The sequence below is a fragment of the Embiotoca jacksoni genome, unplaced genomic scaffold (assembly GCF_022577435.1).
Source record: "Embiotoca jacksoni isolate LCO1_2020_lvr unplaced genomic scaffold, fEmbJac1.0.p SCAF_15, whole genome shotgun sequence".
Lineage (NCBI taxonomy): Eukaryota > Metazoa > Chordata > Actinopteri > Embiotocidae > Embiotoca > Embiotoca jacksoni.
Genome location: NW_027185285.1, coordinates 1,242,178 through 1,262,380, shown reverse-complemented (window position 1 = coordinate 1,262,380; position 20,203 = coordinate 1,242,178). Strand labels below are relative to the sequence as shown.

General features: G+C 43.0%; 2 protein-coding genes across 11 annotated transcripts; one reads left to right on the top strand and one right to left on the bottom strand.

Moving 5' to 3' along the window:
• Nucleotides 1–5: 5 nt before the first annotated feature.
• On the bottom strand, nt 6–12,604 carry ezh1 (enhancer of zeste 1 polycomb repressive complex 2 subunit). 10 transcript variants are annotated; one of them, XM_069148681.1, is made up of 20 exons: nt 12,553–12,604; nt 10,673–10,865; nt 10,409–10,534; nt 9,659–9,781; nt 9,098–9,215; nt 8,704–8,934; nt 7,977–8,079; nt 7,552–7,721; nt 7,364–7,455; nt 7,109–7,271; nt 5,788–5,972; nt 3,985–4,076; nt 3,779–3,807; nt 3,561–3,686; nt 2,248–2,426; nt 2,050–2,145; nt 1,859–1,940; nt 1,688–1,771; nt 1,522–1,606; nt 6–1,376 (listed from the first exon to the last, which is right to left on the bottom strand). In XM_069148681.1, exons 2-20 carry the CDS (start codon nt 10,859–10,861, stop codon nt 1,316–1,318), a joined length of 2,334 nt encoding a protein of 777 aa, XP_069004782.1. In that variant the 5' UTR covers nt 10,862–10,865; nt 12,553–12,604; the 3' UTR covers nt 6–1,315. The 10 variants fall into 10 exon arrangements, with proteins under 10 accessions (XP_069004782.1, XP_069004781.1, XP_069004785.1 ...); XM_069148680.1 differs by having other exon boundaries at nt 12,475–12,566; XM_069148684.1 differs by lacking the exon at nt 12,553–12,604 and adding an exon at nt 11,946–12,435 and having other exon boundaries at nt 1,479–1,606.
• A 2,506-nt stretch (nt 12,605–15,110) lies between these two features.
• ramp2 (receptor (G protein-coupled) activity modifying protein 2) lies at nt 15,111–19,969 on the top strand. The gene is made up of 6 exons (XM_069148674.1): nt 15,111–15,340; nt 15,959–16,021; nt 16,107–16,133; nt 18,021–18,050; nt 18,173–18,350; nt 18,458–19,969. The coding sequence occupies exons 1-6, from the start codon at nt 15,181–15,183 to the stop codon at nt 18,705–18,707; spliced, it is 708 nt and encodes a 235-aa protein (XP_069004775.1). The 5' UTR covers nt 15,111–15,180; the 3' UTR covers nt 18,708–19,969.
• Nucleotides 19,970–20,203: the final 234 nt, after the last annotated feature.

The following is a 20,203-nucleotide window of genomic DNA, read 5'->3' as shown; positions in this document are numbered from 1 at the left end:
AGCAGTTCTAATGTATAAAGTTAAACTTTTATTTTTATAGGCATACACTGTACATAGCATTAAACTCCATTTTGTTCATCTCTATTGAGAAAGATCTCATTTCAAAGTGGGCTTTTAAATGAAATGAATGACACACCTGGATATAAAAAAATAAAGATGATAAATGATATTTTTACATTCACATGTGGGGGAATTTTTATATTTGGTCAAACACTGACAATTTTGCTTTTCCCATGGTCATAACCTTGTGAAGGTCACTGTAACCACAGCTGTGTTAATAATGCAACACATCCATATTGGTTCAGCACTTTTCTGTGTGGAATCATTTGGCACGTTTTTTTTGTTTGAAGAGGAAGACATTCACTCTTTTTTTTAATTATGTGAATTATTAGCCTGAATAAGTGTAAAGGTCTCAAGATTATGTAAACAAGATAAATGTTTTTGACGTGTGTACGTTGCTCCGAGTACCAATAATGGGATAAAATGAAAAGAGGGATGAGATCTCTTCACCATCATCTACAGGTTACATTCATTCAGTCGGTTTCTCGTCTGGTTGCCTATTTTTGCAGAACAATGATATAAATGCACAATAACTTATTTTACCATAAAGACGTGGTGGTGATGTCGGCCGCTGAGGAGGTGCACGGAGGAACGCATCGAGCTGTCAAACCTGATCAGGTCTCTCCGTGGAACATCCAGAGGGTGACATCGTACTACAATACCGAGTTACTGCACAGGAACAGTATCTGACTGAAGCTAACGCTGCGTCTAACATGTTTAATGGATGGTTCGTCAATAGGACAGCACATGCAATTCACTGATCATCATTAGGTACGTTGTCAAAGCTTGCATTACGTATTGAGATGTCAAACAAAAGCCAGTCTATAAGTACAGTAACAAAACTGCTGTGAGTAACATGCTGTATTACGGGTAACTGCAGCCTCTTTGCTTCGATAGGATGGAATAAAAAAAAAAAAAAAAAAGTGTAATCCTCTTGGTGTAGTAAGCGATTAATAGTATCTCCATTTTAAATAGTTTAGTTTAATAAGCTCGGTGTATACAGTCTTACAGGTGGGTGAGTTTGGGTGGGGGAGGGGGGGCTAACGGCTGTCACTGAAAGAGGCGATGCTGCAGAGCAGGAGCACCTGCACACAGCAGGGAGGGACTTTCTATTTTTGGAAGTGCGGCAGAGGGGCTAAGAGACAGTGTTGATAGAATGTTGTCAGCTAGATGTGACACTGCAGGGAGGGACAGAAGCATTAGTGGGTGGCTGAGGAGTTAAAAGACAGATTACGGAGGTAGGCAGCCGCTGAAGCTAAGTCATGTCTACTTCCCGCTCTATTCCCACATATTTGAGGGCGTCGGCTTGGCTGTATCTGTGGGAGGAAACACGAGTAGAGAGTGTTAAGAGAGTATCCAGAATCTATAGACACAAGTTATTCAGTAACAACGTACAGAGGCCATTTCTTTTATTTTACTTTGAAGCTGATGGAGAGTCACAAAAAGGGCCCGTGACTCTACCTGTAGTCAAAGAAGAGCTCCTCTCCTTGCAGGATAGCTCGTTTGGCAAAAATTCCAATCCGATGGTCTCCGTTCACCATCACCACTGCAACGGCAACACAACGCAACATCACCAAACACAACTCGTCTGAATCCACAAAGAAAATCAAACTTCACTCCCTCTCACCTTTAGCGTAGCAGTTGGGATTAACCGAATGATTTGCAAAGCGGATTTTGTTCCCCTTTCGCGTGGCATCCACGACAAAGTCTACTGAGAGACAGAGTACATTAATTATTGATATACTCTCGTGCTACGTCTGGCTTACTGCAATAAGGCAAGAGGGGGGGGGACACTTGCCATTGTTCAAATTGAAAAGAAAGCTTGACATGTATTTGTCGTAGATTCTTCCTCGTCGGTCTGCCTCATCCTGAGAGATCAGCTGCTCACACACACACACAGGAAAAAAAATTACACCGCAAGTATAAAACTTCAATCCAGTTTAAAGCTCATGAATAAAAATTAAATCGGACTAAAGTGCCCGGACTTGCCTCTCCGCAGTATTCAGAGATGAACTCGTTCTTCTGAACCGGCTCCTTGATGAAGGTTCCCCACCCGGCGATATCTGATGGAGCCAACAGCAGGTGCTAAAAGAGAAGTCAGATGCAGGCGAGAGGAGTTTTCTAAACACCACTAACCACAGAATATTAGATTGCAATGTTTTAAGTACCAGGTCAGCTCCAGTGTACCTTTTTCAGGCCTCTCTGGATGCTGCAGTTCTTGCAGGTGACCGCCTTGCTGTCCCAGTGGTCCGCAGCACCGCAGGTCATGCAGAGATCCGGGTCGCACTCTCTCACAGCCAGGTAGCAGGGACACTGCTTGGTGTTGCACTGAGTCTTACACCTGCAGCCCGGGAAGCGGTTCTGGCCTGGAAACCATTTAGACACACAGCTGCTCTGAGAAGGGGAAATTGCTGACACGGTTTCTGAGCAAATTGCATGCAGCAATACAGAAATTGAATACATGATATGACTTCGCAGAACACAATATGATTATAATAAATAATTCCATTTCAAAATGCAGCTGCAGCACGGGAGTTTAGTGGCTGAGAACAGCTGAGAGGTCCTTCAGTCAGAGACCTCTGCTGGCAGATATGCTGAAATACAACTCGGAGGAGTGTAACACAACACCCTCCGGGCAGATGAACGGAAGACTCGGGCAAGAATAACCGAAATGTCTTTCCAGCGGCCTCCGCCTGGAGAAAACTGTCCATGACTGGAGCTCCAGGCAGAATTGCTCTCGTCTGTCGTGCCGTTTTAACTTCCCTTTTCCCAGCCTGTGTGGGTTTTATGTGTCTATTTCAACAAGCACTGTTTGGCTGGAACCGCTTGACTCATGCTGATGCAGGAGATGATGTTGTATATCAGGCACAGAGCCTGTCACATCCCTTTGATTTCTCTCCAAGTCTTTAGAGTGCACACATGTGGAACCAGGGGCTGCTTCCTGTTTGGCCCCGGCTCTCCTCTGCTACGGGAAAAGGCGAGGTAACGAGGAGGTGGGAGGGGAAGAGAAGGTGACTGAAGCACAACAGATGAACAAATGAGGCAAAACTACCCTTTCCAAAATCCATAGGAAAATGTTTACTTCGTCTAATCCTCTGTTTCTATTGTCACTTCTCCAGTGGGAAAAATACAGAATGCATTCCTCCACCGTGTGGCCATTTCGGAAAACACAGTTCTGGGTCATTGCTACTGCAGCTAATGCCTCATTTTGAGTGCCGCTCTGTGTTACACAGGCACCCACCTATCCCTGCCAGAGGACAGTTTCTCCTCTGACCGCTGCCAGACTACTGCAGAATCGTTTTACATTCTGCTGCCCTGCTCCATTGTGGCCTGGCAGAAGGGCTCCGAAACAGTTTTCAGTGGAAAATACGGCTACGACAGACAATTTTCTTCGAGCATCACACAGCAGAGCGGACATTTATATTTCTGTTTGTGAAAGTAGCACGTTGCCGATGAGAACCTGGGGACACAGGTGAAAGAAATAAAAAGGTGAGACTCACACTCGTGCTCGCACTGGCAGAACTTCTCACAGAAATTCTGGGTCATTACACACGGGCAGGAGCTGTCGCACGGGTGGTCGGGGTGGTCACATGGCTGATAGTTGTACACCTGATTGGACGAGTTATCTGGAGCAACAGAGGACAAAACCGTCAGACGAGCACAATAAGCCGAGTTGTATGAGAGGGCATATTGTGTTTGTTTGTGGAGGTCAACGTACCTTTCTTTAGTTGAATCTTTGCCCATAACCTGCAACATCAATCAAACAAGGGTTTATTTGGCTTTGTCAAAAACTCCTCTAAACTTCTCCCACACCTATTCAGGAAGTTTCATGACTTATTAAGAGATAAAAAATAAAAATGTGACAGGGAGAACAAATCAGTAATGCGTCAGTAAAAGTTGGAAGAGAAATGGAAAATATCGTGCCGGTGTTTCCTTTTCTTCTTTTGGGGCGAGATGCCTCCGTCCTCCAGAGGAACACGATGGACCAGAGCCTCTTTCACTGCAAACTCGTAGACCTGCGTGAAACGACAGCGACATGAAATTCATCACAAATGTACACAACCATGACGAAATGCTGTTCTCTTCGTTGTAAGTATATTGCGCGTATGTTTTGTGCATTGCTGAAAAGCATTTTATGCCACAGCTATCAAAACTCCTCTGCAGAGGCCAGACACACACACACACACACACACACACACACACACACACACACACACACACACACACACACACACACACACACACACAGCCACGTCTGGATGCCAAAACCCAGATTTGGCCTCTTCCCTGAGACACAGACATACATAATGATGCAGCTGCTTTCAGCGTTTCCACTGAGTGAAGCAGTAGGTGGGGCCCGCTGGATATCAGCAGGGCTGTGACAGTCCAATACAGACTCTGGACTCGTCTGGCTGCGGGACAACAGAGGTTATAAGGGTTGGATGAAGAGGAATGAGGCTGTCTTCAGCATTCTGTCACACGGGTGAAGATAGTTGTACTTCTTCGTGGCTGGGGGCACAAAAGTAAAAAACTTCTGAAATCTAATTTAGAAGTTAGAATATATGTTCTGTACCAGCCCTCTTATGCAACCGAAGCTCAAATGACATGAGTTTGGGAACGTCTGAACAACATCAATATGAGAAAATATGAGAGACGTCACATCTGGTAAGCATCGTTGTTTATGGTGCCACATGCCATTCTCTCTGTAGTCAGCCCAATTATCCACACCATAAAACCACAAGCTCAGGATCCATGTGTTATTACACTCGCATTGACGCAAACGCAACAGAAATCAGTGACACAACTATGTTCTCTACTTTATTTCAAAACAACCAGGCTTCATTTTCAGAGATTCAGCCGGAGGTCATAAATTAACACTCGAAAAATACATCTCATGGTTAATTGAGCTAGTAAGCAACAGATGGGAGAGCTAATGACACACAATTGAGGTAAAATTACTGTTAGAGATTTGTCTCAAAACTAAAGACACTATTTCTCATTTTCTTGCTCACGGTTTCTATTTGAAACCATTGTCTTTGGTTTCTGCGTGTTTCTTTTGTTTTCTGTTCTAACGAGTTGGTAAGAATATTTATTACGCATTAAGTATTAACATTTATTAGCATTTTCTTATGTCACCATCTGACATTATCAAAGGAAACTACACATTCAAGTAGGCTTACTGAGAGCAATACTGCATATGTGGGAAAAGGTTTAAAAGGCCTTTTTTGACTCCAAAGGCAGCTGTGCAAAAATTGACAGTTTGCCTCGAATGACATCACTTGAGTCAGCGTTAGTTGGGTCTGAAGACAAGTCAGAACATGAAAGAAATGTAGTTTGTAGGAAGTGTGGATGCGTTGTTTTGACAAAGAGGAAATTCAAATTGAATAAAACATTTCTGATTCTACAGCTGCAGTTTTTATATTCGTCTTAAAAAATTTCTATCATGCAAAACCTGCGGAGTTATATAATATCTTATCCTATACGGCTCAGTATGTTTAGGTGTTCAGGATGATCTAATAATTGTAAAATGTGTTTGTGGCAATTAAAAAAAACCAAAAAAAACAATCAAGATTTAGATCTAAACCACAATTTATGTGTTATCAGAGTACTTTAACAGCACATTCACTTTTTGAAACAGTAAATTAATTCATCAAAGAATCTTGTGTTTGTGGTGCTACAGGGAAACGTGCTTAACTTGGAAAACGGTCCAGTGTGTGAATATTTTACCTCCTTGCAGTTCTTGGAACCGATGAGGCGGGCGATTGAGCAGAAGTTGTTGAAGTAGGTGCCGTGCAGCACCCTGAACAGGGACTCCTCTGCCCCACTCCACTGGACCACACAGCATGCCTGCTGCTCCCCATCATCTTCCCCTGAATGCAGCTTGGTGGGAGTCTGGCAACGTGAATTCCCCTCTTTCACACAGATACACAGATATACACACACACACACACGCACACATACACACACATACACACACATACACACACACAGTTTAGTATCACTGACTAAATTCTCTTGGCAGAAAGTTTTAGTTATATTATTTGATTCTACAGACACTTTTATGTGACTTGATCTTGGGAAAGGTCTTTGACAGCTTTTATCTGCACACACATCCGAATTAAATTTAACCCTGCACAAACACAGAGATTGCTATTTCTGGATGCCATCTTTATGTAGCCAAGCACACGCAGAAGGGGACCAGGCGGTTGATTTAGTGCTTTGGATATTCAACAGTGATGCTCATACACCCACAGCTCAAGGCAGAGAGCTGGATGTTGCCTGGCAACAAGGCTGAATGCAGCATTTCTGCAGCCACATGCTCCAACACTGAGTATCTTTATTAATCTGCTCAGCAATCTGTTTTTTTCCACATTATCTCAACACGTGTGAGAGTCTGCTGAGTCACTGGCTGAGCACCAGTGGTTTCCAAAACTAACAGGGACTTAAAGTGAGGCACTAACAGCGATGAACAACAACCTGAGTGCTCCAGGCCAAACGAGAGGAAGATAAAGAGCCAGAGGAGATTGTTCTTATTTCCTTCCTGCTGCTCTCCGCATGAACAAGCCAATAGAAATTTTAAAAGAGAGAAAAAAGCCCAGTAAGAAGAAGGGATGGACGAACAAAGTGTTCATGTTGAAGCTGAAGCATGCAAAACTAAGGCTTGGCTTATTTTGCTTGGCAACACAGAGCTGATATTGAGAAAGGATGGAAGAAGAAAGACAAAGAAGAGAGCTGGATATGACTTGAAACCTTCAGCCAAAATTGCAGTTTTCTGAAGAGCTGCAGTCAGTCAGGGCAGACAGACTTCCAGAAAGTGGGGGAGAATTAGGGGAGGTTTTGGGAAATGATGCATCCACTCAGTCATACAGTGACTCAGAGTCACAGAAACACTATTAAAATGAATCATGTCTATTCTGTATGAACCCGCAGAGCAGACGGCCTCCGTTGCAAAACCAGAATGAACCAGATTTGTATAATTATTTTGGAGCAGCTGAGAAAATGGAAATCTCGGTGGTAAAACAAACCCCGTGTGAGATCGGTGTCCTACCTGAGGAGGACGTGGTTTCATGGTCACTGTCGCCCTCTTTACCTTCCTCTGTAGACCCCGATGGTCCAGGACAAGTGGAGCTGGTGGGACGCTGCTGCCTCCGTCGCCTCCGAGACCGCTGGGACCTTAGCACATTCTGATCCACAAACTCTTTAGCCCCTTTCTGAGGGGACATAATGAGACATAACGAACAGCCCAACACAGACTATTGCTGAGTAAAGAGAGAATAAATCGATCAAATAATTGTGGGCGTACCTGTAACAGGAAGCAGTCTACCCCACACGGTTCAGTCTCCATGCGGATCTCCTTACTCTTCCTCTTGTAAACATTGGGTGTAGCATGGAAAGCTTCATCAAGAGAACGAAAGACATTTTTAACAAACACAACAAATGAGAGAATTTGGAGGTCAAACTATGATCATAATATAGGAATAAAGGATAAACCATTACGATGGAGGAAGCAGTCATATTTAAAGCAACGTCTGCAGAAGAGTGTGTGGAAGGAGTGTAATGACTGCTCCCTCTGCACGGACTTTGCAAAAGGCCCGTCCAGGTTGGGGGTGCAGAGGGGGGGCAGCTTCACCGGGCTGGGGGGCTCCAGGAGGTCCTTGTACCTGTGGAGGATGGGGGGAGGGGAACGTTTTTAGTGTGCGCGTGCTTCATTTGAGCGTGTGAAGATGTAGATGTTCCTTTCTAAGCGAAGCTCTTTCAGATGCTGATGCAACAACTCCTTTGAGTCGGAGAGCCTGAGAGGGAGCCACCATTATTACTTTCCTCCCCGACAGCTTGCAGTCGCCATGGTGAACACTAAGCAACGGACTGCTCAGCATTGTGTGCATACATCCCCGGATTGACTGCACTTTTCTTACTTTTCCTTCAGCTCCTCTGTGGTGCCCTTGTAGGGGAACATGGAGGCGATGGCTGTAAAAATCTTGTCATTGGGGATCTTCTTGCTGCCGGACGAGTCCCTCACTTTGGGAAACAGAGAACACTGAGTGTTAAACAAACAAACCAGATTTGTACACACATCAGGATTTGATACAGACTCACAAATAAAGATTATGCAACATGTTCTTTTAAACATTTTGCAATTCTCAAGGCCAGTTGACAACAACATGTTCTGAACAGCTCTCTGTGAAAATCATGATGTAATAACATACAGAATGGTTTTCTTTTTTTTTTTCTTCAGTATTTCAGTTTTATCCTCGGACCCTTCATCCATGCATGTGTTTGTGAATCAGTGGCTGAATAACAGTCTGGCCAGGTGCGCTTCCATTTCACTATCACTGAGTGTTGGCAGAGCGTGTATAAAGCCTTGTTTCCCATAAAGCCTCGTACGAGAGGTCACGCGGCTCTGTAATTAGAGCTGGGTCATATCAGTGTCGTGGACAAACAGGTTCCCTCACACACAGTGACCATGCGGGCACACGGGGACAGCTTTAAAGCAAACAATGCCGGTTCAAGAGATGCTGTGGCGGGCCGACCTTGTGGCAGCTGTACAGTGCGACGAGAGGAACAGTGCGAGCCTTGTTCACACTGTAGCCCTCTTGTTCTCCCCCAGAGTCCGAACACACAAACGCACCACTGGAGACTCACCCTCGGTCGTGCTTCTCCTCTTCCTCCTGATGAACACGGCAGCTCCAGCTTTAGTCTCCTCCGAACCTTCCACAGAGCTCCTCCTCATCGCTCTCTCCTCCTCTTTCTTCGCTGTCACCTCCACCACCGGGGCCGTCGTCGCCTCCTCCTCTTCTTCCTCCTCATTGTCAGAGTACTGGCTCAAGGCCTCCACGAGCTCTTTGAAGATCTCGTCACTGATGAACCCCCCCTCTGGGACACAATCAACGTATCAGAGCCGAAAAGTCGTCAACACGTTTTCCTTTATCATCTCAAATATCTGAATCTCACAGACTCCAAGGGATGGTCAAATGTTACTAATAATATCATCAGATGAATCATATATACATCACAGGAAATAGCATCCAACACGTACCTCTGTCGCCATGGACACCATCGTAGTTGTCGATGAGTTCCTCCAGGAAGGCCTCGTCCTGCTCCAGCACTTCGTCTCCCATGTAGGGGATGTTGTGGAGGAACGTCTCATCCTCCACCTAGAAACACAAAAGCTTCTGTAAGGACAGGTGTGTGACGACCTGGTGCTGCATGTCACACAACCTGAGCCAGACCTACAGCCAAAGTAATAAACCGTTAAACTGACCTTTAAGAAGCAAATAATTCTCAAAACAGTCACGTGTTCCCGCTGACGGACATTTCACAGTACAACACAGATGAGAAATGTGTAGCAAGAGTGTCCCATGTTGTCCTGTGAGCATTTTCACCTTTTTGTGCATGAAAACGATACATTCTCAAAATAAATCTTCTATGGAACAAAAGATGTTTCAGCTTGATAATGTGTTCTTAAATTTATCCAACTGGTTTAGATGTTTGGTGGAACAAGAATTTAGTCAGGATTAGTGACACAACGTGTAAAAATGTGCTCTGCTGGTGCAATAACACTTTAAATGCATTACTTGCAATGTGGTTTATTTCGTACCATGAAGTTGTGCTGCAGAGGTGACCAGGAGTACATGAAGGGGATCCCTGCCACCGTCGACAGCGGTCTCATGGCGATGGCTTGAGCTTTGAATCCCGGGAAGCCGAACTCCACTGTACACATCTGTAAGAGAACCAGAGGTGGGATAAGGTTAGTCCGGACCCTCGAACAATCCTCAGCTTCACTAGTTTTATAACTATATAATCCAATGCACACGATGCTCGACCCAGAACAGGGAAAACAAACACAATATAGCGCACCCTGACAGCCTGTGGGAAGAGGAAGATGCTGTTATGCCTTGAGACTGTTTGTATTATGAGCTCCCACAGGGCCAGACACCACTGTAACCCTGTTATATGATCCATCTCTGGCACACTTCTCTGTCCTGAGATATTTTAGTATCACCTGACAGCTAGGTGGGAATCACAGCAGAGCACCAGGGCTGCTGAAGAGGACGCAGCGTGATGGACATTAAGGAGCTTTCTTGCAACACAGTAATAATAGATTGGATCACTGGTTGAGCCAGAGCAGCCTGGGAAGGAATATAAAGGAACATGAAGACTTAGCTGGAGAGTGCAGGAGGTATTGTAAGAAACGTGTGTTGCAATGGTCATTATTTAATTTTTCTCTTTCAAACAGAACACACACACACACACACACACACACACAAAAACACATAGACACACACACACACACACACACACACACACACACACACACACACACACACACACACACACACACACACACCTTCTTGTTGGCCACAGCTCCACTCGAGGTCGACAGAGGGATGGACTGAATCCTGAGCTTGGACCACTCCGCGTTCAGGAGATTTGTCTGCAGCTCAATCTTTTGCCTGTTGGACATGAACAGGGTCTAGAAAAAAAGAAAGGCACACATGCGCTATTCACATGAAGTGAGTGCTGCATATGAAACACATACCTATTGCAATTCCTCCACATAGTATATAGAAAGATGTTCAGCAGCAGAATGTCAATAACTGACTTGACCCACCTTGACCTCCTCTGCTTTTTTAAGGCGTTTTAATTGGCGAAGGCGCATGTACTCAGACTTGACCCTCCGTCTCCACTCGAGCAGGCTGCGGGAGGGGGCAAAGATGGGGGGAGGAGGTCTTGGGGTTGGTGGGGTTGGTGGAGCGACTCCGGTGCTGGGGGCCGGGGCTGCAGCAGCTGTTTCCTCCATGACTCTTTTTTTTTTAAAAAAAAGACAAGAATACTATGAGGCAAAGAAGGCCGGCTTCACTTCACTATCTCACATCAAGGCTAGATTCTGTAAATTAAGGACTCATCATCCAATATATTATAATAACTTCCACAAAATTCAACAAACAGCTATTGTTAGGCTCATAAGCAACAGTTTTGGTATCATATTTTTGCACGAAAATCCAGTTGTTATCTTATTGAAAAAAATTGTACTCCATCTCCTCTATTTCTCACAAGACATTCAACTTCCTCTTCCACCTTCATTTAAAGTCTATCTGAAAGAGCGCCCCCCTGTGTTGGCAAAACAAAATAGACTCCAACGTAAAAAAATGTCTTCCACACGGGTGCTTTAAACTGCTCGGGGTGGACTGACCTCCGCCTCTACTGAATCATGGTGCTAGCTGACCAAATAGTGAACAAACAGATTGACAACGTGTGCAGCAATGAATACAATCTATGAATTTAGCAGCACGGGGCATCACCATTGGTCAGGAGTGGGCGTGCCTCTTCAGAAAAGCAGAGCAGAAAAGTGCGTAGTACAGTTTTTCTGTGTTTCTTAATCGCCCGACTGAAGATCAACTTCCCCGTGTGAGCTAAAACAGAATCACAAATAAGCACAAAAGCAAAACTGAGCTCGGGGAACTGCTAGAGTGCGTTTTTCCTGCACTACGAGGCGTGCACACGTTTCAGCCACAAGCTATGAAGTGCGCTACGTCCTGTAGGTGCAGCCCCGTGCCAAACGGAGCTACACAGCACCCATTTAAATGTAGAAGACTTTAAAAAAAAAACGTGCGCACCGAGCACCACAATGACGGCACGTTATTCTAGCGCACGCGTGTGCACGTCTAGATCTCTACATCCAGTGTCGCAGTTATTAAAATACCTTCAAATCCACGTCTTTGCGTCCTATTTGTTGCGACAACAGCCCGCAACGCGATCAAGTCCCCCTCTTGTTTTTTTTTTTTTTTTTTTTTTTTTTTTGTTAAGTGGAGAGATCCGGAGCAATCTAAGGCTGTCTTTGCTATGGATCTGACGCAGAAATCGTCTCCGCACGGCGAGGGTACCTCAGAGAAATCCCTGCGTTATCCACGGGCATGGTGCTGGAGGTTGTTGTTGTTGTAGCTTACAAATAGCTGCGCACTTGGCTTGGTTGAACCAACCCGAGCAGGAGGGTGACGTCTTTATTATGATCACAGCCTTTCCTCGCAGAGGAGGATTTATTACTATTCTGCGCCCCGGGAATAAAAAGTAGCGTGGAGCAGCCACAGCACAGCCATTTACACGCACACACACACACAGACCTGATGCAACTGTCCGGAGCAGCAGATCGCCATCTAAATGCGCGAAGGCACAACACTCAGTGGGTTTTGATTTTAGTGCAAGGTTATAACAAAAAAAATTAAAAAAAAAAATAAAACACTATTCACAGCTGTACTCAACAGGAGGAACCGAGGAAGCGCAAACAGTACCTAGAATAAAGCTGGAAAACCAAACACCATAAATAAATGTAATATCACAGGAATATTAAAGTGATTTTTCATCGAAAAGCAAAACAGAACAGACATCTTACTACACCGGAAATACAACATTCACCTTATTAGGTTGTCTGAAATAAGTGTCTAATCATGTAAGGATAAAAAATGACTATGTAATAGGAGGAAACTACCCTACAGTTTCCAAACATTCCGATGGACGTCGGTCGGATGGAAAACAGTTGAGCTGCTGTTCAGCACTCCTCCTCCAGGGAGAGCCCAAATCATTGTATCCCCCGATTTAAGAAAGAGAGAGAGAAAGGGGGCAGGATGGGGGCATGCCGCTGATGTCATCACGTATTGCACGTCAAATCCAACCTTTAAACTGAAAACAGGATTAAAGCACGTTTTTGATGAATGTTTTATTTATTTATTTATTTTTTAAGGCATCACCTGCATGAGCAGCTGTATGAAAAGCGGAATTATTTGCATTTATAGATAAATATATTCACCTTCATGTAAAACTGATTATTTAAAATGTCTGAATAGATGCTTGAGAAAAATCTCATTGAGAACATTCACTGACGGGAGGAAGTGAATCTGGTTAACAAACCACATGTAAACATAGTTGTACAATTATCAGTTATCAATGCAGCACATTAACTCTGTCCGACTGTTTAACTTCATCTAATTTGACCCCATTAGAAGCAATTGCTAATTTGATTTCACTTAATTAAATATGAGAACAAAATAATTATCTCTTACATGTTATGATTATTAGCAATTAAAGGATATTGTCATTGAGGCTTTATGTATATTGTACTGGGATGCAGGCACATATGCGTGTTGCATATGTGCCTGTTGCATATGTGCCTGCATCCCAGTACAATATACATAAAGCTACTCTGTAGGTAAGCGGTGTCTGTAAATCCAGCTGGCTGATGTGTCCTCATCGAAATGCGTTAATATTTTAATCCTGTTTAAACCTGAACTAAGAGAAAATCTTAACAGATCATCGCTTAATTTGCTTCCTTTGGAACTGCTCATATTTGTGGCGTTAAAGAGACATAGTTCACAGTCATATGAAATTATGTGCACCATTCATTTCATGTTTATGTGCTGCTAATACATTTTTGTTCTAAAAAATGTCTTTAAATACTTGAAAGCAGTACAGCTGCTTTGATAAACATGTTAGAAGTCTGTTTTTGGTGTCCACAGGAGCGATTCTAACACAGACAATGCAACTCTGTAATGTAATCTCATGTTTTTTTGTATTTATTCTGCAGGTGTTCTGTTCACATTCACCACTGAGTTCATTGTGTGGTTTATGTCGTGTGAAGGTTAAAATAAAACCAGGGAAATGATCCTTCTCTGCCACACAAGATGGCACTGTTCAGCTACTTTTTATGCACTGACACAACATGTGTTCAGACATACAAGGCTAATTAGGTTAAAGAAACCTGATATCATGTGATACCAACATGACTGGAGTCTTATGTCCATGCATTCCTGCTTATTAATTATGCATCCAGTGAGCTAAAGTATCTCAGATGACACAGCATGTTTGGCAGGTCTGCGTTGGTATTTGAAGTAACCCGTTCTATGTTGATACTGAACTGTCAAACAAAAGCAAACACACACAGGATGATGAGCTCGGGGGAGTGGGGCTGTTATCGGCAGGAAGTTTTTAATTCCGCATCATGTAAACTGTGTGTGTTGATCTTGGCGCTTCTCATTGGGATTCACTTCATCAGATATGTTGCAGGCTGTATGAACTGTGACAAAGGCTTGGCGATAAAAAGATTCACTAAGTAGCTGATGAAATTGATTAATTGAAAGCCATTTCAAATATTAACTGACTGTTGTAAGAACTATTTAATAAAGGAAGACAGATTAGCCAAAAAAACTTTGACTCATTTTGTCTTGTTTTATGCTCTTCCCTGGGCAAACCCATTTAGCTGTTTAACCTCTTTCAGCTGCAAGTTTGATATTCAAGCCTCTAGTTGTTGAAGCCATTAAAAAAAAAAAGAAAAAAGAGTGGCTTCTATTAAGTGAAATGAAATGTGGAATTTTTTTTGGCCTCAGCTGCCTCACTTTCTTCCAAATCCAGCAGCTGAGAGAGAGCACTCATCCTTCAGTGACGTAAACCACTGCGTCAGTTTCATATTTACTATTCCTGCCACCTCTCTTTACCACAGAAGCCCAATGTGACATCAGCGGTGGGACGCGGGTGCTAGTCATCAGGTCAGATATAAAAAATATATTCTTTAGTCATCATCACATCATCAATCACAGTAATTCTTATGTTCTACAGCAACAAGAAAAACAACAACAGAGAAAATGTAGCCTCCAATCATAGAATATAGGATAACTCCACAATATTTACAATGTCATCTATTTCAGGGGGAAAACATCTCAAAATGGTATAAAAAAGATTTTATATTGTGATTAGCAACCCTATTCCAAGTTTCCATTTGAGCAAAATGTACAAAACATAAATATTAAGCTGACAGAAGCATGAGTCCTTTCAGTCAAACATGGCTCACACTTTTTTCAGACACCACTCTTGTATGAAGCCTGTATTAGAATCAAATCGTTGCTGGTATTGATAAAACCAGAGGCAAAGGTAGAGAGAGGGAGAGAGAAAAAAGAGAGGGTGGGGCTCCCCACAACCTTCTCTATTTTCTGTTTGGAAACAGAGGGTGGGATGAGAGGAGGAAACAGATAAAGAGAGAGAGTGATGGTGGTGCACCCAGTGGGCCACAGTACTTCTATAACATTATCAGCAGCTCTTTGCCCCATTTGGTGAATCCGCCCATGCTAGGAAATGAGGGCTTCCTGTTGTTTTATAGAGCCTTCCTGCAAAAAGGTTGAGATATGTAATCCCTACCTGCCAGAGAAGACGAACAGAGCATTGTCAGGCAAAATGACAGTCACCAGATTCTCACTGGTGTTTTCTGGGGGTTTTGTGACTCTTCTCATCTGGGGTAAGTAAGAGGATTTACACTGTTCATTTCTTTACTGCTCTCATTTACTGTCTCTCTTTGCCCTCCAGCTCACCTCTCAGGAGGAATTCTCAGGAACCTTCAGTAATTGAGAAGCTTTAAGAAAGGAGCTTAGCCAGTCTCATGATTGAGTTTTACACTTAAAGAGTTTGGTTTAAGGATCATTGAGTGATTTTAATGAACCTGAGACAAACAAATGTATTTTTAAAGCAGACGTTTGTGTTACTTTGAGAGACTTCTGATCATAGTTTATTTACAATCCCTGCTTTGTGTTTTACTTGCTCTTAAATAATGTGCTTTTAATATATAAGGGGAATTGTTGCAGATAAGTTTAAATTTGCTCAAGTTGAATATATTAAGACGTCCTCAAAGCAGTGGCAGACAAAGGGAGGATGCACCGATGTGTTCACTCCCCGCAGCATGCTTGTTATTTCCTTTACCTCCTCTACTTTAACAAGTTCTGAATTATGTTCAGCCTTATCTACATTGTACAGAATTTCAGTTTAATAATAATTCCTGCTGCAAGTTTTGATTTTTTTTTTACTTTACAGCTTTGTTCCAGCATTCAGTTCTCTCATTATTTTATTTATCTCCTTGCAGGATGCACAGCGGTGGTTTGTCTGGTAGATGAAAAGGTCACGGTGCAGCCGGCCACAACAATAGGTACGTGTCAGAGACAATAGGAAAAAAAAATAAACTCATGCATCATCACAAAAACTTTGACGAAGCTGACATCCTTTCTCTGCAGGGTATCACTCTACAGGGACGATTTCTGGTAAGTTTTCAACTTTTTTCTACTCCACATTACTATAGGCTGATGGCTACACGTCAGTGTCGCCCGGATAAATTAAATCTGCAAACGGTCAAGTTTTAATTTGATTATTCTTTCATAATTTTGTAGATATACGTGAATACTATTCAGATTTGATAACATTTACAGTTCCAAATGCGATTATATAATTGTGTCCACTAGGGGATTGTTTTGGATAACTTCCTCAAACTTATTTGCTTGACCTGACAAAGAGCTGGAACTGACAAACTCCAGAAAGCAGAGCTCAGAGGTCCTGTTTTCTGCCAAGATATCTCCTAGTGTGTATTATCATGAGAATCCAAACTCCAGGGGAGGTCTCTACCAGTGAGGGGTCAGCAGCAGTAGACATGAGGCCCATAATGGTTCGGGGCTAAAGGTTAACTCAAACCTCATTATGAGCAGCCCCCACCTGGCTCAACTTCCTGAATTTGTTCGTCATTCACCCCACGCAATGTCTGTGATCAACGCATGAACTCCGAGTTGTGAAACAACTGGAACTTTGGAGCAGCGCCCCTTTCACTGTTCCTCATCCTGTGCCTTTCCTTTTTTTTTTCTTCCCCTTTCCCTAACTGTCCCTCCTCTTTCCCCTGCCAACTCCCCCCAACTCTGAGCTCCTCCTCTGCTGAAAAGACACATTTCCTGATGTCATTACTAAATCAAAATGCTGCTCGGCAAACAGATGTTGTGTGAGGCCCAACGTGTGCATTCAGTGACATAAAATAACAAGTTTCTCATGAGAAAACATGAACTATACACCACATTTTATTTTTCAGTAAATCAGTGAAACCAGCTCTCCTGCACTGTTATGCTAAGCGGTAACAGTGAGAAACTATCTTGCAGATATATCACACTCATCTCTTGATATAAAACACAAGGGTTTCCCACACTTGCTTTGGAAATATTAGAATGTTTTCTTTACTAGCTCACATGTGTAAAGATATTTGGCCTTCAAAACAGCTGGTCAGCTCTGACTAACAACTTGTTCCAGGTTTGGTCAATTTAACCTAAATATTAAATCATGGCTGTCTGCACAGCACACCCTGCAGAGTCATGATTACATCCACCCCAAAACGCTAAGCCCTAAATGTTTACTTATGTTTCCTATTTGGCAGAGGCAGCCCAAAAGGCAAATAAATCACATGCTGTGAGCCGGCCAGGCCTTCGACTGTGAGAAACTGAGACTAAAAAGCAGAACAAGAGTTAAAGAGTAAAGGGTTTTCAGATGTGAGTCCAGCCCCAGCTTGGGTGTGCTCCCTTTTATTTGGGAGAATGGAGAGGACAATCCTTGTTGCCTCCACCCCTTTAAAAAAGGAAGAAAGTCTGAAAGAAACGTGGGCTGGAGAGGGGAAGAGCTGCTGCCAAGACGCAGGGCCATCAGACAGATCTTCGAAGAACATCTGGTAACTGCGGGTAACATTGTTTGGACATCTGGTAACCGAAGATTACACTGCGTCTCTTCCACCCTGTCGGGTTTCCTGTTATGCCTCGCTGTACACAGACTAAGAAGTTTAGGTTTATTACACATAGTCATCAGTTGGGGAAAACGCACCTCTATTCATTTTTTTCTGACATGAAGGGAGCACTTGGTTTCATTGGGGTATTCCTCTCCTTTCTCTCTGGTGAGTGTGTGGTCTCCCTTTTACAGCTGCAACTGCCTGCCTCAGCACTAGAAATGTATTCATGAGCTAACAGGGAAAATTCTGTGTTTTCAGTTTTGCTAGAATGCATGTGTTCTTTAATGAAATGAATTAGGAAGGACTCGCATGGCCGATTTGAAGAGGATTTATGTTGACTAAAATGTTTGATGTGCATGATTTTAATGTTAGACTCTTTATTTTTCTCTTTTTTTAGATGTCACTGGAGGCCCTACCTTGTCAGTTGGTGGGTGATGTGATCTTCTAAACATACGTGTCATTCAACTTCATAGAAAGAAAGAGATTCTATTGTCAATTTCAAATTTTTCCTTTTTCTTTTGTTGACTCTTTTCCCTCTAATTCATGCAGCCTGTGGAAATAATTCTCACATTTGTATGGAACTGTGCACTATCTGTTTGCACGCCCATGGTGTACCGATGATGGAATGCCTCTCCCAGATGTTTAACCATCTATGTCTGCTCAATTTCGAGGCTGCAATGTCATCGATAAACAGCACTGACTGGTGCACTTGGGGTAATGTGAACAGGTAAATACCGTGTGCTTAGATTTGCAATTAATACTTTTTTAGTATGAAACATTTTGCTGAATATTTGCTCATTTCTGAATCCACTTCCACATTGTCCCTGTCTACAGTTTGTATAGCAACCTGAGCCTTTGCACGGAGGAGATATCCGACTGCCTCCTGATCCCGTGGCCCAACCCTCTGGTGGAGCAGACCTTTGTCAACATACACTCCAAGTTTTTCAGGGATTGTCCCATAGAGGAGCTAAATGACCCCCCACCGCTCATCGTCTTTGCCCTGGTGATCACTCCCATCTGTCTGATCCCCATCATGGTCAGTCTGGTGGTGCTCAAGACCAAAAATGGGGATGGCAGCTCCTGATAATCCACAGTCTCTGCTCGGCTCGGCTCACCATTTCAAAGAACGACCCACGCTTTTCCTTCTCTGCCAACCCGAGGACTGATGGTTTATTCTACTGCACATTCATCTCTCCAGTGGCCTCGCAGAGGACTGAATCTTTCTGGCAAGTTTACCTGCGCTTCACAACTCAGAAGAATTTTGAACTGATCGGCCACAGAAGAAGTGAGTTTCCTATGGCATCACCATCATCGCTGTTCAATGACAAACTCCTTGATGTTAACAGAGACCCACTGATGTCCTGTACGATACTGTATCCAATTAACACTTTAAAGAAAAATGCTGTGACAAAAGTTGTATTTTTCAATCACCTGACGGGAGATTTGATCATTGATTGAATTATTTGGTCGCTTCCAGTTTGCATACTATAGAGCTTCATGTATTCTGGAGAACCCAGTTTTCATGGTGATGATGACAAAAGCACTGCAGCCTACAAAAGTAAAGTCCCTAATAAGTAGGACACTGGTTGTGCTGATAAAAGACATGGTAATTTGTATTACTGAATATGCAACTTTTTTTCCCCTGCTGCTCAAACTTAACTTTGTTTAGAGCTGAGAATGAGAAAATGGAGACGACACGCTCAACTGTTTTTAAGTGATAAAGGTGTCCATGTTTGATCTATGACTGTGGTCCTGCATATGTGTGCAGGGAGGACAGGAAAATGTATGTAGCCTAATGCATGGATCCGGTTATGTGACTCATAGCGTATGGAAGGTTTGGGGTCAAAGGTTACAGATGGGACACAATGAATGGGTGCGCCCAGAAAAGTAGATTTCCTGGTATTGTCTATTTTTAAGTACTAAGAAATCTTTTTAGCACTTCCTCGTGTCCAAACAACGCCAATCCTCATGATCATATGATGATGAGCTGATTGAAGGAAAGTTTATCTTCATCCAGACAGAAGACATTTTAAATTGTCTGCGCAGAAAAGTGATAAACACTGAGCGATGACAGAAAGATAAAACTCGTATCTTTCGCCTGAGACGTGTGTGTTGTCCAGTTTTGAATGACGACAAAGCTATTGTAAGAGCTTTCAGATTCGGAGTTAAATGTGTATTTATATACTTTGTTATATTTCTGCTATTGTCAGGACCTTAATGGACTTACTGTGCAGTCTGAGAGAACACATCCTGCCTGCTCTCACTATGTACTGTATGCATTTTTATATACTTTTTTTTTTTTTTTTTTTTTACATTTTAAACCATTAAATCTACAGTTGGACTGTTGGCTGTTGCTTTTTTTTTTTTTTTTAATTTTTCTTTTATTCAACTTGACAGTCGAGTAAACAATCACAGAATCTGCTGCTAACATGAAAGAGGCAGCTTGTATTAAGTCCAGCTCATGTTCGGGAGGTTACATGAACAGAGTTGCGGCATCGCTCTGGAGAGAGTACCCTTTCACCTTTGTCAGTGTTTGATTAAACACCCCCTCCCCCTGAGTGCAGTGCAGATGGCCTCGCT